The sequence below is a fragment of the Protopterus annectens genome, chromosome 6.part0 (assembly GCF_019279795.1).
Source record: "Protopterus annectens isolate FY-2018-M chromosome 6.part0, PAN1.0, whole genome shotgun sequence".
In the NCBI taxonomy this organism is placed as follows: Eukaryota; Metazoa; Chordata; order Ceratodontiformes; family Protopteridae; genus Protopterus; species Protopterus annectens.
Window position 1 is genome coordinate 1,782,406,458 of NC_056737.1, and position 16,596 is coordinate 1,782,423,053.

Sequence of the window (16,596 nt, forward strand, 5' to 3'; positions counted from 1 at the left end):
AGTGCCAGGACATTGTGCAGGGTTACCCTCATAGACAGCAGACATGTCATAATAGTTGTACAAGTGTGTTTGTGCAGAATCATCTCTTATCACTCTAAATCACATATGTTATGTCGGAGACATGGGATTAGTGGTGATATTAATCTGATATTGTCCATGATTGTGACAGGTTTTTTTAATGTATTCCATGAGCTTTACATGTGCTCCACCTGCTGGAGACCTCTACTGAGATTACACTCAGATTCAGGCATATCAGGTTGCACAGCTTCACAATATGCATCCTACCCCATTTGTATGTCATATCTCTGATAGATGTCCTCTGCATTATTCATGTAAGGATGCTTATCTCATACAGACATCCTTCCCATTGCTATGTCACCTTGTGTGGCAGTCACATCAAACAAATTTTCACGGTACATTCCATTCTGTACCATATAGACATGTGACTCATGTTGCTGCTACAACCATCTTCCAATGACATGCCCTCATCTGCTGTACATTAGGTTGTTTCACCTGTCCTCTTTCCCTGTGTTCATTCCTACAATTAATTTGCCCCTATTTGATACACACACTTCCCCCTGAGTGTTTATTTTACATGGCAGTCCATGTCACATTACAGATCCTTTACACAGTACGGAATGTCAGGAATGGGATATCACAATACTCTGCACTGTAGATACACTGTCCTGTACTGTGTTTGGACCATATACTTTGTTTTCATTACTCTCAACTGTTCAGATATTTCCAGAATGTCCAGATGTGTTCCTTATAAAATTTGTGGCTTTCTGCCATATCAATGGGATGATCTCAGGACTGATGTGACTCAATATTACATACATTTGAGGTCATACACCTCAGCTAACCAGATTTTTGTAGAATGTCCAGTTTTGTCTCATATTTTTGGTCTTTTCCTCATAAACCTTTGATTTTTGGCAAGCCATTGGCATATCATTGTCGACCGAAGTCAGAAATTGATGGCATACATTTAAGTTTCAAACTTCATGCTCTTCAGGAAATTCATGCTACTGAAAAACCTATTATTCTATCAACTTTCTAAGTTTGGAAGAGCAATACTAGAATATCTATCCCTATTTTTGGTCCTGTGTCTCCTTTATTTATGGCTTTGTCCAGATTTCTTGCTCTAAGAGGTTGAGAGGTATGTTTTAGTTTCATTCTATCACATTACATTGTGACATGTCAAATATGTCCCTATTTCTGGTTAATTGTCCCTGCATTACGTTGGCCTTTGTGCAGATGTGTTACACTAACAAATTGACAGCTATTTTTGAATACCTGGTGATCACTGTGGCATTCTACGCAAAACCATTGATCAGAAGTGCTCTGCTTTCAACAGAATTGCTATCTGCATTCACTTACATGGTTTGCTGACCAGCAACACTGTTGCCAGCCATGAAACCTCACTTAGACATGGTGCACGGAATTAATATGCATTGAGTGGTGGTGCGTGTTACTGTTTGCCTTGCACCACTGCGCAAACATGTAAACTCCGTGTAGACTTCACGAGGAGCCTACATGGAGGTTTTTGAATCCTGAGGAAAGTTCCAATCTGCTTCCTCAAATGACATTGAGAATTACTTAATGACAACCATTAACAGTCTTGGTTGGGTTTGATACATTCCAATCAACATTCCATTGTCCCCTGTACCTTCTTGTTAAGACTAAGAAAGAATGCCTCACTTTTCACACTCTCCGTTATTAGCTTTGTGATTTTTTTTCAATTCCACCTTTGGAATCAAACATGCATCCTGCATTTGCTTTCTCAGTTTTTGCTGCTATTCACATTTCTGCCAAATTTCCCAAGCCTAGATAGCCCCTACACTGACATTACAACAGTGAGGAATATTCACAGATATGTATATGTAATAGATGTCAGATAATGCATGTTGTCTAAGCATTACCTTGCAAAGTAATCGATTATCTGTAGGATTTTATTTTTGATTGAAAGGTTACTGCATAATGTTAAAACCCAAGACATTTAATGCCCCATGTGTCTCATGAGCATTCCACATCTACAAACCTACCCCAAATCCTTCATTACTCCATATAAAAATGTATAGTGAATTATCACAACTATTTCAAAAAAATAGGTGGCATTATGAGTACAAATTATACTGTTATTTTACCCTGGGCATTACTTGTTGCTTTCCAACTTAACTTAACCTATTGAGAAACAGACAAGGACAAAATCCATTTAATTTATCACTCCATAATGCACCTTCCACATTATGTGAAACATTTTTAAAATTGTTTAAACTTCACAGGAGTGGGGCTTTAGTTAGATTTTACCAAAGTAAATTAGTTCAGCCTGGAGCTACTTCAAATGGTATTGTGGCACAAAATCTATTAGAATCTCCTTACACATAAAAATAAGGGCAATTTTAGTACAGTTAGGCAGGTATCATGACAGATCATCAAAAAAGAAGAATATACTAACATACTTTTAATGCAAAGAGAGCCACGGATCCATTACCACTAATATTATGCCAGCTGCAAATAAATAACTCTGCTGAGACGCCACAAGAATGATAGGTCTTTCATTAAGTCATGTTGCTCTAACACCTTAGTCAAGGCTTCTGAGCATAATGAATTGATGTCTTTTTTAAAATGAGAGAGAGGACTAAAGTAAAGCACCAAGCACTTCCCTCAACTTCTTCATTCAGTGGTTTGTCAGTGGTTTCCTGAATGAGTCGGCCTGCTTCCACCTCTAAATAATGAAATCCTCAAAGTTTCCAAACCCAAGACAGATCTAATGCAAGCCTTAATTTCTATGTAGTCTAGATCAAGGACAGAAAATAATCATTTTTGCTTGAAACATCAATGAGACTAGAGAAAGCACAGACAAATTAATAAATAAATAAGTACACTAATTGCTATAAAACAGAGCAGAAGGTCAACATGGGCTATTCTGAATACTGTGAATGATGTACTCCACATACTGATGCCATAAGCCATGATCCCAGAAATATGGTATACAAGGCCTCACGGACTGGCATTATACATTAATGACTACCAAAAGTACTGGTCAAATAATATCGCTAATACTATGTAATCAGTACTGTCACTCATGGTACTTTCTCTCTTGGACTACTTAATCTTTTGAAATGAAACATCAGTTTACAGCTACTAGAAAATATTTTTCACCCTTACACATCATTAACACTATGAACATCTTATATACTGATGTTAATTTATGATTACAAATGAATGCACAGGAAAGTATGATGTCATATTAGCACGGTTATTTGTACTCATAATTTCCACATAGGCCTGTGTGTAGCTATATATGGCATACAGAAGTCCACATTGCTGCAACGCTGCTTCACAGAGTTTAGTTTACTGTTTTGTTCATGGATGAGGTGCATTCTAGGTTAAGTCTTCTATATGAGTCTTCACCAAGTGCTTAGGTTTCTTCCCACATCCCAAAGACACACCAATGTAGTGAAGTGGTGAGATCTCAGTCTAATAGCAGCTATGTATCTGTGTTTGTGATTGTGCTGTGTGCGTTTGTTTACCTACGGGTGGAGGAAGATTGAATCCTTGAGCCTCATTTGCTCAAAATTCAACCCACCGAGGGTTAGACCTCCTCCATTGGAAATCACTGCTGGTGAGATGTACCAAATGAAGTCCTTTTAGTGGAAATCCCCCTTCTTTGAATTGTTGTAACTGTAGGATTGGTATATCTAACTTTTGGTTGTCCAAGGGGCTTCTTCACCTGCAAAAATCCACCCAAACCCAGGCCCCTCCCCTATAACAGCCACAAATAAATCCTTATTATTTACTTCCTTAAACTCCCAAAGTATAGTAAATAAAGTCCCAAACCTCCATGCTTGGCTCATACACAATAAACCTGACATCCTGTCTATTTCTGAAACCTGGTTAAAACCACATATAAATGACTCTGAAATTATTCCCCCAAACTACTCCATCATTAGGAAAGACAGGCCTCTCAAAAAGGGTGGAGGGGTAGCCCTCATATATTCATCCTCCCTAGCAGTCACTCCCTACAATAAACCTACTCCACGCTTTAACAATGCTGAACTTCTCCTTACTCTACTACAAATCAATAATCACAAACACATATGTCTAGCATCCCTTTATATACCCCCAGGGGATAATATCTCCACTCTTGAACTCATCCTTTCTTGGATTTCTAGTAACATTAGCAACGAAACCATAATCAAAGGAGATGTAAACATCAACTGGGCCTGTATTCAATCTCCAACAAACTCCTTAAATATTAACCTCTACAATTTCTCTCAACTAATCAATTCAGTAACTCGCCCTGCAAAAAACCTCTCCAGTGGAAGTATACTGGATTGGATCCTTGTCTCCCATCCTCACTATTTCTCCGACAGTGGCACCCTTCCAGACTCCCTTAGTGATCATTCACCCATTTTCACCAACCGACTTCCCACTGTCCTTCAACAAACCCACAACTATATAACTATCCGTGACCAGAAAAAGTTCAACCCAACTACCTTCGTAAATTCCTTACAAGCAATTAATTGGAACTGTCTAAAAACACTACCACTAGACATGGCAGTGTCACACTTCAATACAACATTCTTGAAATTACTCGACTCACAAGCTCCCTTAAGGACAAAGAGAATAAAAACAAAATCAGCCCCCTGGATCTCTAAACATACTCTTGCTATTATGAGACATAGAGATAAAGTCTGGGCACGCTACCAGAAACTTAAGACAGGTCTGCTCCTTAATGAATATAAAATGCTTCAAAATAAAGTAAAGAAACTCATCACTTCTGATCGACAAAACTATTTTTCTACACTCCAAAACCATAATAAAAACAACCCTCAGAAATTCTGGAAAGGGATCTCTAGTCTCCTTCATCCTAGTACACCAGATACTCCCACCCCAGACTCAAATGCCTCTGAACTAGATCTGGCCACCCAATTTAACTCATTTTTTATTGACTCTATTGCCAAACTGAGCTCTTCATTCTCAACTCCACCATGCTCTCTAACACCCCTCACCCCCCCCACTCACACTCTATCCTTCCCCACTTCTACTTCCTGCTTCCCATCCTTTAACTCCTCTACCTCTTCTACTACCCAACCTTTACCCCAAGCACATCTACCCTCCAACTCTCCCTCTCCCAACTCCACTCTCCTCTCATTCAATCCCATGCCTACATCTACTATAAAGAAACTCCTTCTGAAATTGAAACCATGTACCAACGCCCCTGATAACATCCCTTCCTACTTTCTTAGTATAGCTGCTGAAACACTTGCATATCCCATTAGCATCTTAATTAACCATTCCCTAAAAGAATGCACAGTTCCCCAAATCTGGAAACAGGCATATATTATTCCTCTCCACAAAGGGGGCAACAATAACAACGTCACTAACTTTCGTCCCATAGCCATCCTGTCCCCATTTCTAAAATCCTAGAAAAATGTGTCCAACTTCAACTCCTTCCTCATCTCCTAGAAAATCACCTTATAACTCCCACACAGCATGGCTTCAGACCTAACCACAGCACTATGACAGCCCTCCTCTCCTTCCTTGAAACAGTAAATAGAGCTCGTGATTCTGGCCTAATTGTTTCTACCTTACTACTCGACCTCTCCAAAGCCTTCGATACCATCTCACACAGCCTGCTCTTAACTAAACTCTCAGAACTTAACCTTTCTTCCTCCTCCTTGCACTGGTTCTCTAGTTACCTATCCAACCGAAATCAAGCAGTAAAATGGAAAAAAACTACCTCCTCATTCCTTAGTACCCCCACAGGTGTTCCACAAGGCTCCATTCTAGGTCCTGTTCTCTTCAACATATTTATAAATGACATCCACAAATCAATCCCTTTCTCAAACATCATCCAATATGCAGACGATTCAACTATCATTTGCTCAGCCACTTCTATCACTACACTTCAAAAACTAACTCAAGTTGCCTTCTCTACAACAGAGCAATGGATGTTAAAAAATCACCTAGCTCTCAACGCCTCCAAGACCAAGCTAATGATTTTTACTCCTTCTAAAGCTACTTCTTTCAATATGAATACATTTTCAATCACTAGCCAAAATAACTCACCCCTTGAAATGGTGTCAGAGACCAAGCTACTTGGGGTACAAATTGACAACCAACTTAAATTTACCTCTCACCTACAAAAAAATATCAAAAAAAACCATCAAAAACTTGGCATGCTTTATAGACAAAATGCCTACCTTACCTCTGCTACTAAAATAACTCTCGCTACTTCCTTCCTTATCCCCTCCCTTCTCTATGGCGCCCCACTCCTAACTAATCTTCAGTCCTCTCTCAAAAAACAACTTTCCTCTTGCTACAACAAAATTGCAAAATTCGCCACCAGCCACAAGTCTTCCACCCACCACTGTTTTTCCCTCCAGAAACTAAAATGGCTAGAACTTCCCAATCAATTAACTTACACTCAACTAACTCTAGCCCATAAGCTTATTCTCAACCCCTCCCTCTGTCCTTCCCTTTCTTCTGCCTTTAATATGCACCTACCCAATAGAGTATTAAGATCAAACAATCAAAACCTACTCAAAGTCCATAAACCTACACATCCCCCAGGCAAAAACCTTCTATCCTTCAACCTAGCTCGCCTCTGGAACTCCCTTCCTCCACTCATCCACACCACCTCTAATCACTCTGCTTTCAAAAAATCTCTTTACACACATCTAGCATCACAGTGGGAATGCTCCTGCTCCCACCCTACATAACCTACTCTTCTCCTTCTCATATCCCTCCCTGATCTGCTTACATCTTTAATATACCCAGAAAATTCCATAGAATTTATTAGACAAGTCCATATGTTTCTTCTTCCCCCACTACATTATGTCATTGTACCTCCTCTTCCGTTTTAGTAACTATGTTTTCCTAACTATTCTGTTTAAATGGATATTTTTTATGCTAAATAGTTAATACGTTTTTCTGCACAATGTATTTAACTGTACATTTGCTGTACTATTTGATATTGCTTTCTTTTTTATTACCTGTTGTACCTATTGTGTAACTTTGAATGTATGTATGATTGTATGTATGTAAGTATGTAGAATGTATTTTGGAGCTTTTCTCCCCAGGACTCCATTGAAAACGGGTTCATTATGGCCCAATGGACTATCCTGGTAAACCAACTGCAATAAATAAATAAATAAAAACAGTTAAAAAGTGTTTTTCTCCTGTCTTTTTTTGGGGGGAATTTATTTTGTGGATTCTGATCCTCATCGGGTTAAACTTTGAGCATTCATAGTGGAAGCGGGCATGCCCAAGCATGTGTGTGTGTGTGTGTGAGTGTTCCATGCCTTATATCCAATGCATGCAGGGACAGGTTTCACCAGAATTTCAAATGGAATAAAGTGGGCATAAGAAGTTAAGTGAATATTAGCACAATCAGACCTGAATCCCTGAGTAAGAGTATTTAGTCCGGAGATGATAAATACTGACACAGTCATGCAGAAGGGCAGTCTTTGCATGTGTTTAACTCCTCATCTCAGTTTGTTATACAGCTGTTACTTTTCTCTTTTCTGAAGAATGTGATCACTTCCAGGATGCCACATCACTAAATTATCAGTCACAGTTAGCTAGGCTTCATTAGTATTGTATAATTAGCTGTAGGGAAAAAAACATATTATTAATACAAATAACAGAGAATGATGGTTATGGTTAAACTTCCCTACAAAATTGAATGAGCAAGGTCCTGGCTAGCTAATGCAGAGTGAAGTGTGAATCATCTAAATTGCCAGTAAACTTAAATGGTATTAAGTGACTGCCATTTATTTTCTTATTCATTTAAGTGATAATTCATAGTCACAGAAAATCATGCATTTCTTGCTGTCAATGAAATGTGCTAGAGAAACAAATTAGCCTATGTTATACAGCCAAAGAAAATACTCATTAAAGTGATAATTCACAGTCAAAGAAAAAACATGCATTTCTCAAGGCAAAGAAATGTGCACCAGAAACAAAGTTAGACTATATTATATAGCCAAAGAAAACAAGATACAGCACGCCATGCATTTTAAATTAGAACATGCTATGCTGGGCACTCTCGTGTTTGTTGGAACAATGAACTAGAAAATTAAAAAAGTAAAACAATGTTATTTTTTTGGGGTCCACTCCATTTCTTTACCACATCCAAGCTCTTTCCACAGTAACTTGTCTACAAAAGGCATAAATGAAGGTACACATTATCATAACACATGTAGTCAGGCTTATCGTATTATGAGCACATGTAACTGCATATCCATGTTGGGACCTTCACTCTCCAAGTCCTCTTATTTTAGTCATTACACCTTGAAGAAATCTTGATCACTGACAGGCACTCTAACAACTGTCTTGCTCTGACCTTGAAGCAATGTGAAATAAACAATCACATGATCGCATGCCATCTAGAGCTATTTTACAGTCAAACAACTCTTACTCAGTTTCATCTTATCTGTGCAAATAACTTTAGCTGATTTTTTCATACTGTGGTTTCAGTTCACTTATCTCTGTTTACTTAAGATGGTTCAATAAACAAGTAGAAGTAAGCATACTTTCTGGGAAATGATTCTTGAGTTTTAGATTCGTACCAAAAACATGGCAGGTACCTGATTCTGGTGCATTCTTTATTATTTGATAATGCTTAATGCTTTAAGTGTTTTGTTTTTTGGCCAGGTCCATTGGTACAGAGGAGTAAAATCTGACTTTTTACTCAGATAACTTGAATTTCATTTGTGGGCTTGGTCTCTGGAGAAGTTGTGTGGGGGAGAGGCTGTTGTCCACTTGTAGGGCTCAGGCTTTATACCTGTGCTGTGCTCATCCCACCTTCTGGAGATGTGGGGGAGTCTGACAGGATGAATGTGCACTCCCCCCAAGCAGGCACTAGTGGAAATCACAGCTACAGCATGGCAGACAAAGCTAAAGAGGAAATGCACCAATCAGAATGATCAAGTGCCTCCACGGTGGGATCTTGCCCCAGTGAGGAGTGAATTGGTCTATGGGCTCTCACCTGCACCATGGAATGAATTGGTGTTATTGCTTTTACAGGGTCTATAAACAAATCGGGCAACCCTCACCACACAGAGACTGAATGGGTCATTTGAATGTGTTGGAGGCACTAGAAAATGCTTACAATGTTGTGACAGCAAAAAGGATTTTTTTTTTCATTTTTGTTTTAGCATGTTTTACTTCAAAAAAGGAAGTTACTCAGTAAAGGTTGTCTTAAAAAGAAGTCATCATCATGCAATATAATTTTATTGTGTCTATATGTCATGCATTTTAGGACACTCACCAAGAATGCAGCAGCTATGGGTCCATGGATAATATACAGCAGATGAGTATCACTGCTAAGCCAGCAACTATTGTAAAACAACAGAAGGAGGGATTATGTAACACCACATATCAAGAAATTCCACTTTTTACTTTGAGTGAAAGTGTAAAAATGACTTACTTGTCATTGTAATACATAGTCCTTGCTACAGCATGAATGGTTGTTGGAATAAGTGGGAAGCCTATGAAGATCAAAAGATGAAATTAGTGACTAATAACGCAGCAATATATTTTCATTCTAGGGTTACCCATTAAATGCTAAACACATTAAATTACTAATGGCACATAAATATTGACATGAGAAATACATTTCATTGAGTTACAAGACTGCCATCCGTGTAAATGTTCAATAGAATAGACAAATGCGAGTTATAATGTCACATTGCTCATGCAAGAAGGACCTTCATTACCTGAAGAGAAGCAAAACATAAGTGATTTATTCTTTATGTTCTAATTAACTGCTGGTTGTGCTTATGTCATTCACTCTAAGTAACACGTATGTTTTACTTCTGCCTGTTACACGTCCTACTAATTACACATTCTAGTTCTAAGTGCACGAAAAATGTGTGAGAAACACACATTGATTTTCTGACTACTACCTTTATGTGGATGAACATGGTGAACTGAATACTACCTTATATAAGAAAAGTGCTAAACATAATACATATCTGCACAGGACAAGCATGCATCCCCCGTTTGTATTTACTAACGTAGTACCTAATCAAATGATGAGTGTAGCCAGATTAAATACAGATGACACAAATATGGAGACACAGATGAATAAGTTTGCTGAGGATTTTATGTAGTGGGGCTATGATGGATATAAGGTTAATTTAGTACAGCAGTCAGTACTGAATAGTAGGGATACAGTGCCTAATCCAATTTTTCTGATGCCAGTTCCTCTGTAAAAAAAAATGTTAATGGTACAGTAAATAATGTTAGATGTATGCTTACGTTTAATCAAAACACTAAAGTTGTAAATGACATCATCAGAAAGTATTTGCCAGTTGTGTGCTAGGTACCAAAATTGAAAAATACATTAGTTCCATCTTTTGGATACAAAAGATCCAATAACTTAAACGGTAAGTTCTAAAGGGAACAGCCTAAGATGTTAAATACTATTAAGACCAATAAGATGTGAATGTTTAAATGTACTAAATTCACTTGTTGTTTGTATGCATATACAGACAAGTCCATTAGGCATCCTGTATATTGCAATGTTTTTTTATTTATGTGCTTATGGATCTTGCAATACTAAAAATCTTGTTTATTTAGCTAAGTGCATAGCCTGTGAAGGCTATTATATAGGCAAGATGAATAATAAATTCAAAGAAAGGATAAATAATCATCTTTCAGAAATAAATCGCATGATCTGCACTAATGTACATTACAAACATATCAGCAAAACTGATATTTCAAATTCCTCTAAGTTTTTAATCTTAAAGACAGTCCATGAGTTTAGGTGGTGGTGATTTAAATAACATGACTGAGAGCACTGAATTTAAATGGATTTTGTACTTTCAAGCCCATATCACTCCAGTCTAAATGGGAACCGTTTCAATCAAGCCTGTTTTAATGGATTTACACAGTAAAGTAAACTAATACCATGTTATAAGCTCAGATATAGTAAGATGTTTTATATGATTGTTTTTAAATGATCAAGTGATTTTTTCATTATATATCATGTGACTTTTTTAGATATTTAAACCTCACTACAATGTGATTGTTAATGCCTGATGAAGCTAAGTGCAAAAGTTTACTTGCTTTATTAAAAGATCATTAAAAGTTTGATGTTGTTAACTGCATTGTTTCCTTGCTGGAATTTGTTTTACTTTTGCTCATTTATATGTCAATTCCACTGGATTCGTCATACATGGTGTATGCTCTTTGTTGGTATCTCTCTCTCTATATATAATATGCAGACACACATATACAAGGAGATAGAGCACCTTGATGAAATGACAGACTTTGCATAGGAGATTGGGCAACTGAAAGCACCCTTGGACCAGAACAAGGTGCAATAAAATGTACTTTAACAATTTACCTTACTTCCAGGACATGTGAAGAAATGGAAAAGGGACTAGATTATAAAGTTCAGTGTCCGTACCCCATCAGTGAGTCTGAAGGAATTGAAATTGTCAAGACTGAAAGGGTATGATAGATTTTACATGCATTTTCAGTAGAAAGTGTTATCTGTTTTTTCTTTTTCTTGTTTTTATGTATATATGTATGTATTTATATTCTTCATGTCTTGATTGGAACTGGTGATTGAAACATTTGTTTTAAATTTGGTAAGCATAGTAATATTGACTATTTTATGGGGGTATGATCCTCACTGGAGATACATGAGGAGATTATGGAGTTTAAGCATTTCTCCATCTGCTGTTGCATACAAGGATGAGGGGAAGACTAGATTTGTCTTCTCAGCCCCCCCCCCGATCACTGAACTGGGAAGTTCGAAATGTCAAAATAGCGAAGCCGCGGAACACTGAATATTTTCCGAAGGAAAAAATTTGGTGGACCATTTCCGCAGCTTTGCTATTTCTTCCACTGTGGTGCGATCTCAGAGTTGGTATATTTAAGTAGGTGGGTGTGGTGGCCTAAACCCCCCCACATTAAGGACAGTTTATAGTGTACGTGTGTTTTTTGGTTTTGTACCGGAACAGCAATTTTTCTCCCTGGGGAAAAAAATCGCTGTTCTGAGTGTTCGAAGTTATTGCATTTCGAACTTCCGGGTTCGACAATTACGTATTCTAACTTATTGCATTTCGACTATGTGATATAGACCCTTTAAAACACCTGCCTATTGTACATTTAATAATTTAAACACTCATAAATGTATAAATCTGTTGTGTACCACAGGCAGTAATGTATAATGTGTTTAGCCCTTGCAGTTTCTTGTTTGCTTTTAGTTAAGTCACTAACAATTTCAGCTGTACAATGTCTAAAACTGTGCACAGTATTGCCAATCATACAAACACACACACACACACACACACACACACACACACACACACACACACACACACACACACACACACACACACACACACTCCCAGACAATCTTGCCAAAATAATGAAAAGTATTAATCCCAACATTTGTTATCCACTGCCCAACAAATTCAGCACTGCTCCACCTTCTGTCTACAACTTTCACTTTCTGACCTTAAACACGTCTACAACTTCTCAGTCTCTGTTGAGACACAGTTGTGATGGCTGTCATCTTCCATTAAGAAATCAACAGCTGTATGAGGATGAACATGCCTAATAACACTTCACTCAACTTATGCTATAATCCTCACCACGACTTTCATACTGATACTCCCACAGCACACTAGCACGACTTTCATACTGATACTCCCACAGCACACTAGCACGACTTTCATACTGATACCCCCACAGCACACTAGCACGACTTTCATACTGATACTCCCACAGCACACCAGCACGACTTTCATACTGATACTCCCACAGCACACTAGCACGACTTTCATACTGATACTCCCACAGCACACTAGCACGACTTTCATACTGATACTCCCACAGCACACTAGCATGACTTTCATACTGATACTCCCACAGCACACTAGCACGACTTTCATACTGATCCACAGCACACTAGACATATACTAGACATGTACCACTTACCCTCAGTCAATAGACATGTACCACTTACCCTCAGTCAATAGACATGTACCACTTACCCTCAGTCAAACCTCTTCAAGCTATTTCTTTACTTTCTGATTACCTGTTTCTACAACCTGCTCCAGATCTCATCAAAAATTAATGCAACCTATTTGCGCCAACATAGTCTAGCTACTCATCCTCAACATCAGCCTTTCTTTTTTTCTAGATTACTCTACTACATACTGCCTGTCCTGATACAATTCCTCATTCCACATATACATCTTTCTGACACATTATATATATAAAAAAAACTCACGATATATTATGTATTATGTCTGGGACAATGACATGTATTCCAGTAGTAGTGATCACACCTCTCTTCATGCTTCCACAAATCACATCTTACCATCACCAGCTTTATGTAGGCTTACTACCCTCTCTGCTCTCATGCGTAGCTTTATACTTAACACTACAAAGAACCATGTCACTGCTGTTCCTACTCTGCATCATCTACCTTCAATATTTCAAAACCACTTATCTGACACACTAGCCTTATCTTCACAAGCTATACATAAAATATAAAATTAAATATAAACGGCTCTATTCCTTTCACAACACCAGTTTGTCACTACAGCTAAGCAGCGACATGCATCTGAAACCTAGACCAACTCAACCATCACTAAATCCTCGCGCACCATATTCAACCGCTGTCCGGCACTACCATCGTACTTTACAAATCACTTGGGGCTACAACTATCCAGCACCTACTTATGAAGCATCTGTAACAGACTCCTTGAAGCACACACTTTGTCGTATCATCACTCCCATGATCGTTATAACTACAAGAAACAAAAGATGAACATATTGTATGCCTTGTCTTTGCTCTCTTCAGATCATTAACACTGCTACAATCTGTAGCTTCGATCTGCAGCATTCTTCTGCCTTTTATTCCATTCTACATTTCAATAATGCAAAAATGCTTATCTCACTACTTAATCTCAAGTCACAACAAGACCTTTGCCATTATAGGTGTGCATATCCCCAGTAGTAATATCATTGCTACTGAAGATATAACATACTGAACATTCAACATCATCTCATCACAAGCAATTATATTAGGTGACTTAAACATTGATTGACTGCTTACAAACACTGACAAGCTCATTAGCACTGTGCATTTGGTTATACCCAACTAAAAAATAAAACTAATGTCTTTCGGTGTTTCCCAGCTAGGGGTCACCACAGCAGAACTCCGGTCCGCTAATGATTGGCAGTAGATTTTTTTTATGGTGCCTGACGCCCAACCTTCAAAGAAGGCACACCCATTCACGCAAGCACCTACCTGCATGTCTTTAAACATCACTCAACCGCAGGGATGACATGCAGACTCCACACAGAAGGCGCTCCAACCAAGAATCGAACGGGAGATCTTTTTGCTGTTAGGCGACAAAGCTAACTGCTGCACTACTGCAGCATTTTTCACCCAATTAATAAATACTCTTGACTAATTATAACAAATATTCAGATAGGGAATGTGCTCTAAACTGGATTCTGACATCATACTGCTGAACAAAACCTCATATTATTGTACCCTGTCAGACACTCCAACACCTTCCAGTCTTTGCCATTAGAATATTGTAAACAGATAAAAGAAGTGAAGTGTGATATTTAGAAAAAGGGATGAGCAAATCATATACAAATAAATGGAAGTTAAATGAACAATAAATGCAAGGAGGACTGAGGTTCAAGAAAAAACAGGAACTGAGCAACATAAATCATGATGAAGTGAAAGATGATTGTTAAAATAAAAGCATACGCTTATAATGCATGAAAATAATACAAATGTTGCTACGGTTTGTTTTCTTGTCATTTAATGCATGTGTAGCTATGTATTTGAGTGTGCTGTGATTTAATAAAAAAGTATAGATCTGCAACTAAGTGAGGAATCTCTAAATTCAGCATTGCAGTTTTCATCTCCACATTAACACAACACAATTAGAATTTAATTGACCCCCCCCCCCACCTTGGAAGTTGTCTTTTCTCAATTGAACAAAACCATTTTATGCATCCTTAATAAATGTGCCCTTCTTAGAACTAAGACAGTCAAAATCAATCCTGCTCTTTGACTATGCAGACACACACAAGACAAATCATAAGGTAGAGGGTTAAAGCTTGGAAAACTTCCCTAAATAATAAAACACACGAAAACCTACAACACTTTAAGAACCTTACAATTAAAGGCAAACACAATATTAAATTTGATAAAAAATCCTACTACAGTATACTCAAAGATAAACAAAAGTATAGTCCCACATTTTTCCCCCTTGACATCAATAAACAACTTTTTAAATTACCCAAAATCTCCAGCTACCTTCTTAAATAAAAAAAAAAAACAAACTACCACATCATCCTGTCCTCTGGAATGGTAGTCTTGGTACAGGGTCCATACACTGAAAAACACAACAATGTGCAAGATGGAACTCATGGTACAGGGCCTGTACACTGAAAAGCACAACAATGTGCAAGATGGTACTCTTGGTACAGGGCCCGTACACTGAAAAGCACAACAATGTGCAAGATGGCACTCATGGTACAGGGCCTGTACACTGAAAAGCACAACAATGTATAAGATGGAACTCATGGTACAGGGCTTGTACACTGAAAAGCACAACAATGTGCAAGATGGTACTCTTGGTACAGGGCCCATACACTAAAAAACACAAAATGTGCAAGATGGAACTCATGGTACAGGGCCTGTACACTGAAAAGCACAACAATGTGCAAGATGGTACTCTTGGTACAGGGCCCATACACTGAAAAGCACAACAATGTGCAAGATGGTACTCTTGGTACAGAGCCCGTACACTGAAAAGCACAACAATGTGCAAGATGGTACTCTTGGTACAGGGCCCGTACACTGAAAAGCACAACAATGTGCAAGATGGTACTCTTGGTACAGGGCACGTACACTGAAAAGCACAACAATGTGCAAGATGGTACTCATGGTACAGGGCCTGTACACTGAAAAGCACAACAATGTGCAAGATGGTACTCTTGGTACAGGGCCCATACACTGAAAAACACAAAATGTGCAAGACTGTTGCATTAGGAATGTGCAAACACTGCAATACAGAAGTAGCTGAGAAGCATTGCAAACATGAACCACAAAGCATTATAGAGAATGATGAAGTGTACATCACATGGGATCACCCATTACCAATAGTAAAAAACACAGATGTGAGAAAAACAGATATAGTTGGCAATGAAAAAAAAGACAAAAGTAGTATTGATCATAGAAATTGTTACACCTAGCCATTGCAGTGTGTCACATGCAGAGAGACAAAAAGTAGAAACGAAAGCAATGTGGAAGAAAGATAGGCAAACAGTTCCAATAGTAGAAGGAGCAATGAGTCTAATAAAAAAGAATCTGCAGTTGTATTTAGAAATGCTACCAATACATGTAATTCCATATAAATTGCAGAAAGAGTAAATTCTGGGCATACTGCAGGTGCTGTGAAGAAAATCTTTTGGCTAACATCAAAGATTGAAAGAATTCTAATTTTGTGAATTTTAATTGTACCCTAAATTAGGAATGGGTGTCCATTCCCATCATAGCATTAGAAACTCAAATGATTTGGAGAAATTAAACCA

General features: G+C 38.0%; 1 protein-coding gene across 2 annotated transcripts in view; it reads right to left on the minus strand.

Moving 5' to 3' along the window:
• Window positions 1-16,596, minus strand: part of CALCRL (calcitonin receptor like receptor) — a 932,649-nt gene that overhangs the window by 40,266 nt on the left and 875,787 nt on the right. For both annotated transcript variants that reach the window (XM_044075151.1, XM_044075152.1), the window contains 2 exons: window positions 9,440-9,500; window positions 9,281-9,347 (listed from right to left, as the gene is read on the minus strand). In XM_044075151.1, coding sequence (XP_043931086.1) covers window positions 9,281-9,347; window positions 9,440-9,500 — 128 coding nt within the window. The remainder of the gene's footprint in view (window positions 1-9,280; window positions 9,348-9,439; window positions 9,501-16,596) is intronic.